We start from the raw sequence: 16421 nt of genomic DNA, 5'->3' as shown, positions 1-16421 counted from the left end.
ACATTATTATATTTTATGGTTAAATATCTATTTATACTACTTATATTATATGAAAATATGATTTTTTATCCAAAATATAAAGTTAACATCAAAATTTTATATGATTTGTTTGATTATAATATTTAATATTTATTATTTATTCGTATGTAACATTGTTGATATTTTTTCAACCAAATACTAATGTTTTCTGAATTTTTTATTTTTTAAAAAAAATTTGGTGGATTATACCGCCTAGCCCGCAACCCACGGCAGGTTAGGGCCCGCCTCCAAACGGGCCGCAGGTCGTGATGTGGCCAGGGGCCCGGCCCGTCTGACAGAGAATAATATATCCAAGGATGCTGGCATAATTACAATAGAGAAGGAAACAAACTCGGTGATTGTGTTAAGAGCTACAATGCACTATATTGTTACCAATACAGGAGAATGCCAGAGGCACTCAAAGGTCTCTAATCAGTGGAATTTTTACTCGTCCATGTAATCACACTGGTTGTTGGAACAAATCTGAAACGTCCTCATCCTGGGATTGTATTTGTAAATCCTGTAATGCAGATTATAAATGTAAGTAATGGTCAACCTCTACACGAGAAACAAAACCAGACAACAAAGGGGTCTCAGATTTTCATAATGCTTTCAAGTTTTGATAGTTGATACCAAGAGCCCATTTGGTTCCAAGGTAAAATTCATCATCATCCACTGAGCCTTATATGATTACATAAATACTCCATGAGATATGGCTGACTGCAACACTATCACTGATTTTCGTAAGGTGACAAAGGACACTCCTCATGACAAGGTCGTAAAATGTAAGGTAAAACAAACTTGAGTGTCATGGTCAACCAACCTTCAAGATCGATCATTTTACTTGTTCAAAGCTCACGAAGTGTTAAAGTAATGAAACCGATAGTCGTATATCCTTATTTTAATACAGGGGAGAAGAAAGGTCACAGTAATGAACCGGAACTGGTGAATTTCTCATTAAGAAATCTGATATTATATAAAATAGTACACCAAACCCCGAAGACAATTTTTAAGTATCATCACATGATCATTACCTGTGATTGCAATAACTGATTTGATTGTTGTTCTTGTGCCATCGGATAGACCTGAGGTTGAGACATCCGATAATAGGGCTCTTTGAGCTCAAGTTTTCCAGATGATGTCTGTAGTATTCCCCCTTGTTCAGCACCAGGTCCCCACATCTTAGCTACATAAACGAATGAATGATTGATTAGCAAATAAATAAAAGATAAGAAAGGATTAGTAAGGATTAAGATAACAACAAAAACCAACCTGACAATGTAAGATGAATGGTATAACTCTGAGCTTTGTGGGCTACCATAAAGAGCCGACCTGTTATCTCTTGTCCAGACATCACATAAATAGGTTGGGACAAGACACAGCGCAGCTGGTACCAGTGTGTTGTAGGTGCACCAGGGGAAGTGGTGAGCCACCTTTGAACAGTGCTGGGGATGAAATAAGTTTATATGATCGATGTCAAAGACAGCATTACAAACAACCTACACCTCATTTAATACTTGATCCTAACTGGGAATTCTTTATGAAACATAAACACATCTAGCAAAATACCGTAGTTCTATGAGTTACAAGATGTGTCAAAGGAACAAGTTTGAGATAAATCTACAAATGCAACTACGCAGAACTTCAAGCTATTACCTCCCATTGAATAATACATCAAACCAACAAGCCAACCCATGGACTCTGGTGCCAACGGAAGCAACAAACTTCAAGGGAATGTCAATTTCATACAAATCTTCCTCCTGTAAAAAAAATGATGAGTACATTCACAAATTAAACCATCTTTAGAAGTTTCTATGGACTCTGGTGCCAACGGAAGCAACAAACTTCAATGGAATGTCAATTTCATACGAATCTTCCTCCTGTAAAAAAAATGATGAGTACATTCACAAATTAAACCATCATTAGAAGTTTCTATGACAAGTACCAATATCTCTGCACCTTCATATTATCTGAACTTGACATAACCCAGAATTATACAAGTCTGTCATAAATATAACAAAGCTCTCTCCACCTTTGTCCAAACTTTTGATATAACCAGAATTTTACACTTTGTATCATAAAACTTGTAGAGGAAATATTTAAAAAGAACTAATAATTCATCTATTGGTTTCACGACTTGTTTTACAGGAGTGAGGAAAAAAAAGACCCAAAATCAAAAGGAGTCAACATTGTCCATGAGTAGGGTTAATAGCTTCTAAAATGATTCAAATACCTTTCGGCTTTTATACATGTAATCGATGTTAAGGAATGGATTCTAGCTGATTTTACTTGTTATATACACAGCTATAGTCGAGAAACGTAGATTGAGAAATTATCTTGTTTCGCATGAAGCAACTCTCTTTTAAACAACAAAATGACTGGAAAATTAACTATCAGTACTGCATGAATTCTGGAGTTGGATATATGTGCACATGATATGGTAGTAAAGCTGAAATTCACCTTCGAAGAAGTGAAGTCTATCACATGGGAGACTGGGGGAGCCACCAATAATCTTGGATCAAAAGCATCTACCACTGGCTGCAAGGTTTAGAGAATGTCAGGATGGTCTCCTCTGAGGTAACATACAGATGGCCACCAACTATTGTGCATTAGGTTTGGTTTAAGAATGAGACAGGAGTGGAAGACCATGACTGGTTGGAGCATATGCAAGATATCAAGTAGGTACAGCAATATGATTGGCTTACAGTTACGTGTATACATTTTACCAAGAAAACCACCAAGTTTGACCTAGTACTTGTATTAAAAAATGGATAGAACCTTTATTATTTAAAGGTAATATTTAGAGTGCATATTAATAACAAACTAACAAATTTATGCAAAATACAGGAAAAGTGGAAAACCTTTCAACCTTGAACCTCTTTCTGACTTGGCAGAAGAATTCACATTTATTTATATTTTAATGAGAAATTTATGATACATGATTTGCTAAATTAAGTTTGCGACACCCTATATTTTCCAAAATATCTTGAAAACTCTTATAGTACTTAGAAATTATCTTTTAATTACATCGAGCTCATTTGATAGTAGTATGATGCCATCTAGTACTTAGAAATTATCTTTTAAATACATCGAGCTCATTTGATAGTAGTATGATGCCATCTAGTACTTAGAAATTATCTTTTAAATACATCAAGTTGATATTAGTATGATGCCATGTTGGCATAATACATATGATTTTATGACAACTTAGATCAGAAAATATAAACAATAAGGGACAATTAGTTATACAGGAGAAATTATCTTTAAATAACAAAATCTATATTTCTTGTGTAAAAATTGTTACAGAAGTTGCCCATAAGTCAAATTCAAACCAGGAAATATATCATTATCTGTATATATTTATTATATATTTATTATGTGACGTGAGTATATTTGAATCATAAGAGAAATACGAATATAGAGTAGATTTGAATCTTTATACCATAAGAATAAAAATATTATAAAATAGTTTATGATGATGAGAGATGTACACAACTACTAGTAGTGAGTTGACATTTAAGAATATAACAAGAATACTGAAGCAATTAGTATTCAAGGAAACCTGTGAGAAGTATCCTTGAAATGCAGTTCCATGTAAAGATGTCAAATTAACTCCATAATAATTTTGCTGCTGCCAAAACAAGGCCTGGATGGAAATTAAGAAATAATTTGAATCTCCATTTACATCAGTAGAAGCAAAATATAAGGGAAGGTCGTGAAAGAAAAAATAGTGTGATTTTATGACAATTCACTCTTATGCATACAAAAAATTGTTTTAGATGTTATACTTGGAACGCGCGTGAAGATAACGATCATAATTCATATAAGCCAAGTGATAACACTGTACTGCGGTATATTTTTTTAAGGTAATAATAATAATTTCATTATTATCATCCTTCCAATTTATGTATAACTAAGTATTATGTTATCACACTACAAAAGTATTAAAAAAGATATCATACATAATTAAATTTATGTTTTCATAAGAATATATCAAAGACTTACTACTTGAAAAATACAAAAAAAAAATGAAATTATAACACGCATTGGATTATAACATGGAATGAAAAAAATAAATACCAAGTCCACAACAATCAAATCCTCAATTGTTTGCATCGTTTCTCAAGTACATCAAAAGATAACAAAAACAATAAATGATTTTTCATTGATACTTATTTTCGAAAAAGAAACACGACAAATAAAAATTTTGAAAAAAAAAAAGCACATGAGGGTGTGTGCAAATTATGGCTGAAGATTTGTACCGGATAATTTAATAGGAAATGAATACTAATAAAAATTTTGAAATGGAAATTAGGGGGAAAAAAAATTGGGAACATTAAAGCTAAGACAAAAAAAATGAGGATAATTATGTACTTGACAAATTTGGGATGGAAGTCAGAGAAGTGGAAGTTAGAGAAGAGCTAGTTCAAATTTTGGGGTAAAATGGGAAATAAATTTTTGTGTGATTTTGCCATACCAAAGCAGTTAAAATGGTAGGCTCAAACTTTATTATATACTATACATTACATCAGTGAATTCGACTAATGTCTCTTAGGTTTTCCCATATCAAAAACTAATTACAACCATAGGAATTATAGGTTGTACCTTATTCGCGATCTCAATATATAAATATTCATCACTGAATGGCGCCACATGTATTCTACAATCAAAAACAGGAGCAAATGGTTAAACACAGGTGCAAATTGTTAAAACACAGAAAACCTGGACAACACAGGAAAAAAGACCACAGGCCCCGGCAAGGGGATCTCGAATGAAGATGCATGGGAGAAAAGGCGTTGAATGGTGCAGTAAAAAGACCAACTCGGTGAAACATCAACTCTACTTTTCTTTTAGTTCTAATAAAAAGGTGTCAATTCTTCAATTGATGTGCAAAACAAGAAATATACCACTCCAGAGGTATGAGAATCAGCTATAGCAGGAATTCCTTTAAAAAATGTTGACAGATTATTGGTCAAGAATTTTACCAAGATCAAGATATACTCTATGTTAAGTTGTGACTCGTGAATGATGACAAAGCAACATTAGTATGAATATAATTCATAAAGTCAAGGAAATAGATGAGAAAACTGCGACATGGAAACAAAGAAAGTCAGAAGAATAACACAATCCAGATTAATTTCAAACCCCGCTGAAGCATAAATAATCAAACAACAGCATGGCCGGTTTTCAATTCATTACTCAAATTAGATAACTTTTCAAAAATTTCACGCAACAAAGCAGTCATGTAAAAAACCTGTTTTAATTTGATTCACCTTCCCAAAGTTGGGAACATTTTCCCACTTGGATCAAGAAATCTGTCTCTGGCAATTATGTACGACTCCAGCATTCTCTCATTGACTAGCAAAGTGCCTGCAAGAGTAAAAACGGTCATTGTGAAATGTATTGAGATTATATTTCGGACAGCATACTATGTCAAATAGAGGGTACAAAAAATTGAATTGCAGCCATAGGCATAATGGTTACTTGCAGGCAACTGCAGAAAAGCCACCACCAACCCCTCCCCCCTCCAAAAAAAAAAGAGGGGGAGAAAGCTGCACAGGAAGATTTAAAAAAATGAAAACTAATACCATAGTACAACACATGTCATCATCTAATAGCACCGAAGAACCATCCAGATTTTGTTGAAAAGTTAATTCCTAACTAGTCTCCACTTTCTTAGAACTCGGGAACTTCCCTTTCAATATTAGAAAGGTTATACCGATTGCGGTCTTTTATCTAGTAAGTCTTAGATCGTTTGACCTGGGCAATTGCTTGACTTCGCTTTTGGAGCCAGCGAAGGATGAGAACATCCCAAAAAATGAACTCAATGGGGATCTTCAATCAACACTTAGTTGGATCATGGGCCATTACCTACAACTGGCGGGTCACAGGCTATTCAAATAAGTCATACCAACCATTCTTTTAGTCCCGAGCCCGACAAGAAAAGAAAAGTGTTTGGGTCTAGAATAAATAAGGACCGAGTCTACCTTTCTCGTTTTTGGCATAAAGCCCACCAACCAATCTTTCTTTCTCACCCCACTGTATCTTTTTCAGTCTTTGAAGCTCCTTTATCCGTGCTTAGTCAAATAGAGGGCTCTCATGGTTGACTAGGGCACTATGATTTTATGTTAAAGTGAGAACTTTTGGCAACAATCACTCGAACAATAGGGAAGAGGTCTCTTACAACCGCAGTTTATTTTTCAGGGAAGGTAGGGGCACAGGAGCGGGAGAGATTGTTGGAATTCTATGAAAGCTCTTTGAATCCAGTGTTGACCAGATGGATTTTCCGTGCTCCAACAAAAGAAAGAATAAATTCATTTAGAGGGCGTAGCCAGGGCTAGTAACCCAAGCACAGGAAAGAAAATGCTACCTCTAACCTAAGGAGCTTGCTATCCTCCTTGCTAGGTAGTCAGTCTTGTAACGCCACATTATTTTTGGAAAATTTAGTAAAATTCAAAAGACCGCCACCCCCTGCCCCTCAGACCCAAAAAAAAAAAAAGACATGCATGTTTTTTTGTCCTTGTTTAATTCTGTTAAATGGATCATTCCAACACATTCTGAGGCAGCATTCTGCTAGATTGGAAAAAAGTAAAGTAACCAAGTGTACCCATCGGTTCAGATATCAAAACATCTGCTCTCTCAGGTAAGTTAACCTCTTCAACTTTGCCCTTGATCACCTACAGAAATAAAAGGGTGTGATAGCAATTAGAATATGCAAAAAGGTCTTCAAAAAGAAAAGGAATAGTGTACAAAGCCTATTCTCAGAAAGAGTTAAAATGCAACCACAAAACACTCACCGTGATTCTTTGGCTAAGCAATGGATTACCAGCTATAAGTTTGCGAGCATATTCTGCCATTTCCGATGCTTCCACGGCATAAACATGTCTTGCGCCAGCCTGAGAGAAATCAATGGTGTTGATTTGTGATATTTAACGATGAGCTGATTCAATATAAACTCTTGAAAAGCAGAAGAATCATGAGCAGTTCAGAACCTGAGCAGCAAACAATGACAAGATGCCGCTACCAGCACCAACATCAACTACTACGCGATCAAGAAAATCCACGCGATTCTCCATCACTGCAGCATAATAACTTCCTGGAACACAAATTTTATCATGTGAGTAAGTCAGATGCAGACTTATGATCACCAGTGCAACGACAAAAGTAATAAAGTACGAGAAGCTCTTGAACATCCTACAAATGGATTTCCAATGGGCATGAACACTAGCCGTCTAGACCTCAACATTTGACTAAATATACTCAAAACAAGAACCACAAAAGTTCAGAGGTGTAACCTGTCCTCACATAATCCTGCAACATATTTTGCTGGTGTAGAAGCTGTCCATAGTAATGAAAGTACATCTTGGCAGAAGATGCTTCTATTTTGTCATCAAACTTGCTTTTGGATGATACAGGTCCATTTGGCAACAATGAACCTGTGAAATTGAATGACATAGACTGCAACCTGATTAGACGCATTTTCTATGATTAAAAGTTAACACATGCAAACTCTTATGTCTACTGCACAACCTAGTAATGGTGACAAAGGCGAGCATGGTCCAATGACATGAAGGAATACCCTTTCTTTAAGAGGGTACAAATCACAGAAAAAAACAATCTAAACAAGGTTTTCATACTTCTTTTATTATTTTATTTTATTTTTTGAAAAAGGCACAATGATTGCTTCATGGTTTATAAGGAAAATAAACTGAAAATGCCATATGCTAAAATTGCTGCAAACTCAATCAATCGAGCATTGAACATACAGAATGATTCTCTTAAATCTCTGCAATAAACTCACAACTGCAATAAATAGTAATAATCCGTGAAAATGTGATTATGAAAGCTTGCAATTACAACTTCCGTGACATAAAATGCATATTAAAAAACCGACCTTGAACAACCACTTCCTTCTTACATCGCTCAAATGCACAATGGAAGGCCCTACTTTCCTCTTCATTTCTAAATTGAATGGTGAGTCCCCTCGAATAGCTTTTCTGGTTCAAAGCATAAAAGTCAAATAGCATTATATTCACTGTAATCCAGGTCGGAAACCAAATTTTTTTGCCTTTTACATGGAAAATGCTGATTAAAACGACCATAGCAGCCATGATTTTTTTAATTCTAAAGTCTATACTTTATTGAACGAAACATTTTAGCAAACTCTGTAGCTACAATGATCAAGGACCCCAAAAATTATATTGGATGACTAAATCAAATTCATAAGAAAAAGAAAACTTAGTTTAAGAGCAGGCAGTGATGATAATCCTGGGAGTGAAAGAATCCCAAATGTCCACTATCGACAAACAATAGATCAAAAAATACGATGGAAAAAATTAGCAAACAAATTAAAGAAAAGTAACAACACCATACCTCTTTATTTAGTTCAGAGGCTTCAAAGATACAAACTGATTCAATCGGACTGAGCTTGTAAAGCTGGACAAACAATACAATAATATGTAAGAAAACCATCCTAAAAATTAAAAAATTGAAACAAAATACAGTAGCACGTATATCTATACAAACCAACTGAATTCATCAAATTGTGCCTGAATGATTTAGTGAGTGCATTCAAATTTGTAAACGATATAGAAAAATTTAATATTTTCCCAGTGGAGAGCCCTGAAAGTTATTGAGAACCACAACATTTTAATCCTTTACTCGGTAATCTTCATCTCTTGACGAATTATATGAAAAAACTCCAACTTCCACCCCTGAAGAAAATAATTTTCAGTGTTCTGACAATCAAGAATTCCAGCTCCCAGTCACTAGCAAGCAAATGCAAAAAAATAAATAAATACAAATACAACCACACTTTCTCTCAACACACTAAATTCACCACTAAACCCGACCTTTAATCCAGCGAAATGCCAACGAAACTTCAAAAACAAAATAGACAACCGAAAAACATAAAATGATACGCAAAAGTAACAGGAAAAAAAAAGAAAGAAAGAAAGACCTGGCAAGCTCGGAGGTCGAAGTGTACGGAACCATTCGGGTTCGACTCCGCCTCGAACCGGAGCTCCGGCACTCCTAACTCGGAGCGAAACCGCGCCACCACCGGCGAAGCAGTGGAGTTAGAAATCGATAGGTGCGATATAGAAGCAACCAAAAATTCCCGCTCCTTGGGCTTACTGTCATCTGCTGAGACCTCCATTAGCTTTACAAGTAGTACAAAATTGTAAATGAATTCGCCTGAAAGAAGCTAGGGTTTACAGTGGGCAGTGACAGTGGAGAAGGTCACTTCGAAATTAATGCATAAGCGTAATATAAAGGCTCTTCTGCGGCGATGTTCTTGCATAGGAGCCGTAGATGGTGGGATTCGATGATTGTGTGTGGCAGGTGCATGTACATTAACTGTGGTCATTTGTCCCGACCTCGATATCTTGTTCTACGATTATAAAATATATATTAAAATTAATATTGACATAACTTCTCCGTTTGTCCCAAACTCGATATCTTTATTCCACGATCACGAAGTATGTTAAAATTAACATCCGGATAAAAAGAATAGTTCTTTTGTGAAACTCAACTTGTAGTTCAATTGTCCTCACTCGTTTGTTAATGAGCGACCACTCAGAATTCAAGATCCTTTCTTTCATAACATTTTTTTATAAGTTACATTGACTTTATAGATTTGCCGATACTTTTTTATTTTATAATTCACATCCATACTTTTCTACAAGTCACGTCGGATTTAGATATTTATCTCATAATATAAATTTGTATGGTAATCAAATTGGAGTTTTCGCGAAATATCAAATACTAATATAATGTTGGGTAACTACAATATATATGTAATCATGAATATGATAATTGTCATGTGTTAGTATTACGGTTATTACTCATGAATTAAAATTTAGTAAGTAACATGATTTATTATTTGAATGGCGAACTTCGTTGGAAAAAATTCGGGTAATTCGTTGAGATCTGGGTGGCCGGATTAGTACTCTAACAAGTCTAGAGACGAATTTCGTGGATTGTTGTCTGTATCACAAAGCAAAATGAGTGGCACCTGGTTTCTCAGCGAAGACACTCCAATGCTCAAGTCAGTATTTGCACAATAAAAATTATAAAGTAATGATTGTGTGTGGTATGTGCATGTCTACTACTGTTGTCATTTGACTTGAACTCGATATCTCGTTCCAATTTGACGAAATATGTTGAAATTACTAATGAATATTGCGATAACAAGAGCAATTCTTTTGTGAATTTTGGATTGCAATCCTATTGATATCACATGTTCGTCAATTGGCGACCACTCGAGTTCGAGTCATCCCTCTCTCGTAGTACTTTTTTATAAGTCACATCGGGTTTAGAGGTCTGTTAATACTTTTCTATTTTATAAATCACATCAGTTTTAGAGATTTATCAATACTTTTTTATAATTTACATTGGGCTCGAAGATTTGTACCACAAAATTGATTTGTGAGATAAACGAGTGAGAGTTTTCGTGATATATCAAATACTAATATCATGTTGGGTAACTACAATATATATGTAATCATGAATATAATAATTGTCCCGTGTCAATATTACAATTACTACTCTTGTGAATTAAAATTTAGTACATAACATAATTTATTATTTGAATGACGAACCTAGTTGGAGAAAATCCGGGTAATCCATGGAGATTCGAATGGTTGGATTAGTATTCGAACAAGTCTAGAAATGAATTTTTTGGGTAGTTATCTGCATCACAAAGCAAAGTGAGTGTCGTCTCGATTTTTCGACCAAGACATTGCAACATTCAAGTCAATATTTGTCCAATAAAAATTTTAAAAAACTAAAGCATGTCACTATAAAAATATTACCTTAAAAATATGATAACTTGAACTATTTATGAATATTCAAAGAGTCTCGTGGACTTGGTCTCTTATGGTTTTTTTTTTTTTTTAGAATTTATAGGTCTTTCAAATAAAGTGTGTAAACAAATAATGTGTAAATAAGAATGAGCCAATTGAGTCGAGTTATATTGGATGGGAGAAAGTGGAATTGGGTTATAACCTATCGATATTAAAATAATTGAATATTTTATAAAGTAATGTTTTTATATATAAAAAAAAGTTTCTATATGACGTGTTGAGTAATAATAAGTAATTATTCAATATAAATTATATTGACTTCAAATCATATAACTTTTGTCAACGTTCAAATGAGCCTGCGAAATATATGTTCTCTATTAATTCATATCGTTATACATGTCATTTTCAACAGTTTGACATCCATGCCAAATAAATAATATGCTTCGCAAATCGTTTTCGATCGAATATTATTTCATAATGATTTCATTGAGAAATCCTAAGTGTTGAATATATATCATAGAGATGTCCGATTTGAAAAGGGTAAGTTGGAATCTTAACATTATTTGAGGAATATTAACATTACCAAAGAAAGGAAAAATATCGATTTTGGGACAAAAGCTAAAGCTATCGTGACTTCAACCACCCACTAAAGATGCTTTGATTCAAAGCCCCTCACGGCTCACACTGAGCAAAAATATGAACCAAAGCAACATTTAATTAGTTTCATTATAATATTTTAGTACCAAAAAAATATTGTAAATTACTATTGTTTTTGAACAATTGCAAATATTTCTTAGTCTAAGCATATAGACTAAGATGGAGTATTTTGTTAATTTATCAAAAAATTATAGTTAATGATAACGATATAACTCAAATTTTTCAATCACATGATAGTTTCAACACTATATATGTTTCGATTGTTTTATTTAAATAATAATAGTTATTGCACGCAACAATACGCAAGATTACATTAAATAGAAAATACATTTAATCTTCCATTAATTTTTGCACTTAAACCATGTGTGAAATCGAATATTTTTCTAGTGAAACAATGTCACGGATATAATCTTACGGATTTATATCCGTGACATGAAATAACTTAGTTCATATATACAGTGAAAAATGATATTTTTATTAGCTTTTTGTAAAATGTGGACGTTTTTATTAATATAATTTTTTTAGCGTATAGTTAATTACGCTTAATATGATTGTTCATAAGATTTTTTGGGACTTTCTATGCTACAAAGGTTTTTTTTCACTCCGTGCGACATCTATCCTTCATCTACCAAGTGAAAAATACCCGATGTAGCATAGAAATTCTCTATTTTTTTTTTGTTTTGAATAAATTGTTACATTTTACTCGCGATATACGCTTTTAATCTAGTCCGCTTATTTTTTATGTATAAATTAAATTATATTCCCTCGCAATAAGTATAACGAAATACAAGATGATTAGAGGTGAGTGGTTAAATAGATTAGTTATCAACATGGAATAATCAAGTATAACGAAATACAAGATGATTGGATGTTACAAATCTAGCTATATGTAGATTAGGTATCAAAACATGAATAAAGAGAACTGAGAATAACAATTAAGAATCCAATTGAGGAATTAGATCTTCACTAATTCTTAGATGGATCACATTGAATCTTGTATTTAATCATATGTGACAATAATCGGAGTTAAATTTTTTTTTTCTTATTAATATATTTTAATTTATTATCCTCGTATTTTATATTATTTAATATCTTATACAACCATGACTATTAATCAAATAGGGAACTAGTCTCAAGTAACATTTTCGATTTGGAAAGCATATAAACCCAAACATGCTGCATTCTCTGGCTTGGCGACATGCCAAAATTTAAGGAGGGATTTGTTAACCATTGTTTTCAGACAAGAAAAGCCGAGTTTCTTGTAATGTATTCATGGAATCATGGTGGAGTACAGTCACTTATTTCTTGCATGTAGCATCGGCAACAGCTCGAGCTCGAACTCGGTAATGGCTTGCGACAAGATCTGCCAAGAACATCTTCGATGACATATTAAGATAGTCTTTGGGAGAGCTTCTAAAAAGCACTTTTCAGTTTTTTTTTCACAAAATTTCAAAATTATGTAAAGAAAAAGCTGAGAAGTGCTTCCTAGAAGCTCTCCCAAACACTACCTAACACCGTGTTTGAGATTGCTTCTAGGCACTTTTGCGCTTTTTTTTAACAAACAAAAGCACCTCCTAAAAGCAATTCCTAACACTATCTAATAATAGAGTATTATATACTTCTCGACTTGTCAAGGCTCGATTTCTTGCCATGTCTTGCAGAGTTTACACAACATGGGCGTCACGAAACAGCATGACATTCGAAATTCGGATGCATGATCTATTCGAAATTTGGACGCATAAACAGCATGACATTCGAAATTCGGATGCATGATCTATATCCCTATGACTCCTTCATGGAAGGTCGTATCCTGGATATATATGCCCAGTGTATTTGTATGCATTCTTTTACAAATTAATATTGATTTACCCAAAAACAAACAAACAAACAAACAAACATATAGGCTGCAAAAACATGAACTCGTTTTCGCGCTCTGCGAAAATTTCTCGCTCCCTTTCTTTTTTTTTTAAAAAAAAAACCTCTTATTCTTTCAATGTCGACAAGAGAGTTAACAGTATATGGTGGTGGAATGCTTTGATAGCATATGATCATCAACAATAACATCTGCAATCAATTGCCATAGAACAATTTCCTAGGCACACCAGGTTTAGTCATCCCAACACCATATCACAGGACAATTGCCATAAATAAAGGAATACAGTAACCAACAATACTAAGAAACTGTTACCAATAACAAGATTTTATGCATAGATATCAAAAACAAAAAATAAAATTCAGATTTTGGTTTCGATTCATTCGGTTTCATCCATTTCTGTCATATTCAAGTAGAGGGTACCTTTATAGCTTTATACGAAGGGTGAAGCAATCCAAGATGATCGCTCATGTCTTCAAGAGGATTGCTAGTCTCATTCCTCGTCCTCTTCACTCTTCTACTAGCGAGTGATCTGTGAGTGAATCCATACATCTGCAGAATCTGATTGTCCCCGAAGTTGAACGCACGATCCATTTGCTTCAAGCACCGCTCGACCGGATAATCCCCGAATTTCCCACAAGGTTTGCAACCGACAAAGTGAGTCACAAGCGGCCATCGGTGATCACCGTACCCCGGATGATAATTATCCATCATTTCCTCGTATTTATCCACCAAAATCCCCCAATAACCGTGCAAATAATATTTACTCTCGAGATAAACCTTGTCACCCCACTTTTCCTTCTGTGATCCCAATATATACACCATTGCAGACTGATCATCCGCCTCGAAAACCGGCCTATCCTTGAGCTCCCGAGTCAAGAGCGCCCCGGCATCCTCTCTGGTCTTCCCCTTAGGCCCCATAGGTGCCCACGTATCGAGAATATCCAAAGACCACTGACAGTTCCGAAGCAAGAAACTTCCCGTGTTTAAACCAATCCAATTCTTATCGTCGTAAACCATCTCGTCCCAACCGTGCATCACGAAATTCCGATCCTTATACCTCTCCCATGGCAGCTCAAACGCCATATCCGTAAACATAGCATCACTATCCATCCACCACAAGAACTCCACCTCGGGATGCGAAAGCAACAGCTTCCGGATCAAAGGCAACTTCGCCCAAAACCCGGACATCTCTGCATCGAGCAATGCCATATTGTAAAAGATCTCGATCCCATGAACCCTGCAATAATCAATCTTATTCTTAATAGACTTCAACAAGTAATGATCCCCCACAGGATTCTCACAGGGCTTAGGCGAAGATCCAGTAACCAACAAAACCCTCGGCTTGTTCGGACCAAGAAAATTCGGATAATCCAGATTATTTTTCAACCATTCGCCTCTCTGTTCATCCCAATTCGTAATCGTCGGCCCTAAAGTATAGGGCTTGGATAAATCCCTCGTGAATTCCGGAACACCGTCATCTTCATCCTTCAAAATCTTCCTTATATCAAACTCAGCATAGTTATTGTCCCCATTATCCACACTAACACCACTCCCCCGCTCCCCCCCTTTGGCCGAAGCCTCCTCCAACACCCGCCGCGGCTCGTGCCGCTTGCGGAAGTACGAAATCGTGTCACGGATATCATCCAGATCTTTCTCCGGCGTCCCAAATCTGCCGGCCCCAAGATTTCCTCGCAGAACTATCACAGTGAGAAAAAGACAGAGAAGGGTGAGCTTACCATTGCGCGCAAGGCGCTGAAGCTGCAGCACGCGTCGCTGGCTGAGGACCCGAGCTAGCATGACGGCTCCGGCGCTTCAACGGAGCTGGAAGCGTGAAATCTTGACTATATGACAGTAAAGAATGAGCTGTGAAAAATCCCCCAGTGGGGGTAGATTGATCGTCGTAGGGAGGGAAATGGGATCTGGGGAGAAGGAATATAGAAGGAAATTGACAAAATTTGAGATGGGTTTCTTGAAAATCTTGCGTCGGTGGAGCTGAGCTGATGGCCGTGTAAGAGTTGGGATTCGGACAAGAATATTATAACTTGGTTTTCTGTCTTTTACAGCTTGATGGTTGACGCGTTCTATTCTACCCCTCTTCACTTACTCATACTGTCACACATCCTTTCATTTTGATCATTTTATTTTATTTATTTATGTTTTCTTAAGAAAAATTGTAATTATCCACACAAAAAGAATGAGTACAATAAAAATGATGTATAAAATTAGTGTTGTTTGGACAAATTCTTCCGTTTGGTTTGAGTGATAGAATAATTAATCGATAGATTAGCAATATAATGTAAATTAAAAAAAATAAAAAAAAATAGTTAATATATAAAATTAGGATTTGTTTGGCGCTAAGCTAAGGATCTAATCAAAGTCAAACTTACTTGGATTAAAAAAAATGGCTTAATTGACTGAATGGATCCCAAAAGATGGATTGATTCTATCTCCTACCTCCAACGGGAAAGCGCAGTGAACGACGAATCTTCTCCTATGGTTATGGTAGTAGTATTAGGGCCGAAATAGGTGAACTAAAAGTTTGAATTGGCGCCCTCTTGCTACCCATATGCGAGGCGCCGTCTTAGCCTTCCCTGACCAGGATCGCTCCCACACCTGTAGCGCGTCGAGACTGTCTTTCTCAAGCTCTCCTCTCAGAAGGAAAAAAGGATTATTCTGATTGCACAAGTACTTTAAGAATGTTCTTAGTGTTTATAAACTTTATTACGTGTTTGGAAAATATTTTTGTAAAATGTGTTTTAAAAACCTTTTTTTAAAAAAAAATATTTGTGTAAAATAGTTGTCTAAACATATAATTATTCTTAAATTAAATTTTAAAATATTTTATAAAAAAATGTTTTATAAGAAATTTTTATAAGTACTTGTCCAAATAGAACTTTATAATCAAATACGCGTTTATATATATATATATATATATATATATATATATAATATATATATATATAAAAGTAATTTTCAGCTATCCAATCATTCCTGTCCATCTCGTCCTATCGGGTTTTAGTTGTTTTTTTAAATTTTTCGTATCACTAAAATATGGTACCGGGTTT

The 16421-nt window shown here is 35.0% G+C and overlaps 2 protein-coding genes across 2 annotated transcripts; both read right to left on the bottom strand.

The window, feature by feature from the left end:
* Nucleotides 1-326: 326 nt before the first annotated feature.
* LOC140890517 (probable histone-arginine methyltransferase 1.3) lies at nt 327-9380 on the bottom strand. Its single transcript, XM_073298369.1, has 15 exons — nt 8978-9380; nt 8392-8454; nt 7913-8015; nt 7314-7454; nt 7011-7114; nt 6816-6914; nt 6626-6695; nt 5292-5388; nt 4624-4678; nt 3581-3664; nt 2479-2556; nt 1675-1778; nt 1291-1463; nt 1053-1204; nt 327-538 (listed from the first exon to the last, which is right to left on the bottom strand). Exons 1-15 carry the CDS (start codon nt 9173-9175, stop codon nt 479-481), a joined length of 1581 nt encoding a protein of 526 aa, XP_073154470.1. The 5' UTR covers nt 9176-9380; the 3' UTR covers nt 327-478.
* A 4153-nt stretch (nt 9381-13533) lies between these two features.
* LOC140883575 (xyloglucan 6-xylosyltransferase 2-like) lies at nt 13534-15423 on the bottom strand. Its single transcript, XM_073290107.1, has one exon. The coding sequence runs from the start codon at nt 15151-15153 to the stop codon at nt 13762-13764; it is 1392 nt and encodes a 463-aa protein (XP_073146208.1). The 5' UTR covers nt 15154-15423; the 3' UTR covers nt 13534-13761.
* Nucleotides 15424-16421: the final 998 nt, after the last annotated feature.

The sequence above is a fragment of the Henckelia pumila genome, chromosome 1, assembly GCF_033568475.1.
Source record: "Henckelia pumila isolate YLH828 chromosome 1, ASM3356847v2, whole genome shotgun sequence".
Lineage (NCBI taxonomy): Eukaryota > Viridiplantae > Streptophyta > Magnoliopsida > Lamiales > Gesneriaceae > Henckelia > Henckelia pumila.
The sequence above is the reverse complement of the archived record's forward strand: the minus strand, read 5'-3'. Positions and strand labels throughout refer to the sequence as shown.

Bases quoted from the DNA above. Each gene is read 5' to 3' on its own strand.
- LOC140890517 (XM_073298369.1), bottom strand. From the start codon at position 9,175: ATGGAGGTCTCAGCAGATGACAGTAAGCCCAAGGAGCGGGAATTTTTG. The intron at 1,464-1,674 runs GTAATAGCTTGA...TTTCATCCCCAG, and splicing joins GATGTATTATTCAATGGGAG to CACTGTTCAAAGGTGGCTCA. The intron at 1,205-1,290 runs GTTGGTTTTTGT...TCGTTTATGTAG, and splicing joins CATTCATCTTACATTGTCAG to CTAAGATGTGGGGACCTGGT.
- LOC140883575 (XM_073290107.1), bottom strand. From the start codon at position 15,153: ATGCTAGCTCGGGTCCTCAGCCAGCGACGCGTGCTGCAGCTTCAGCGC.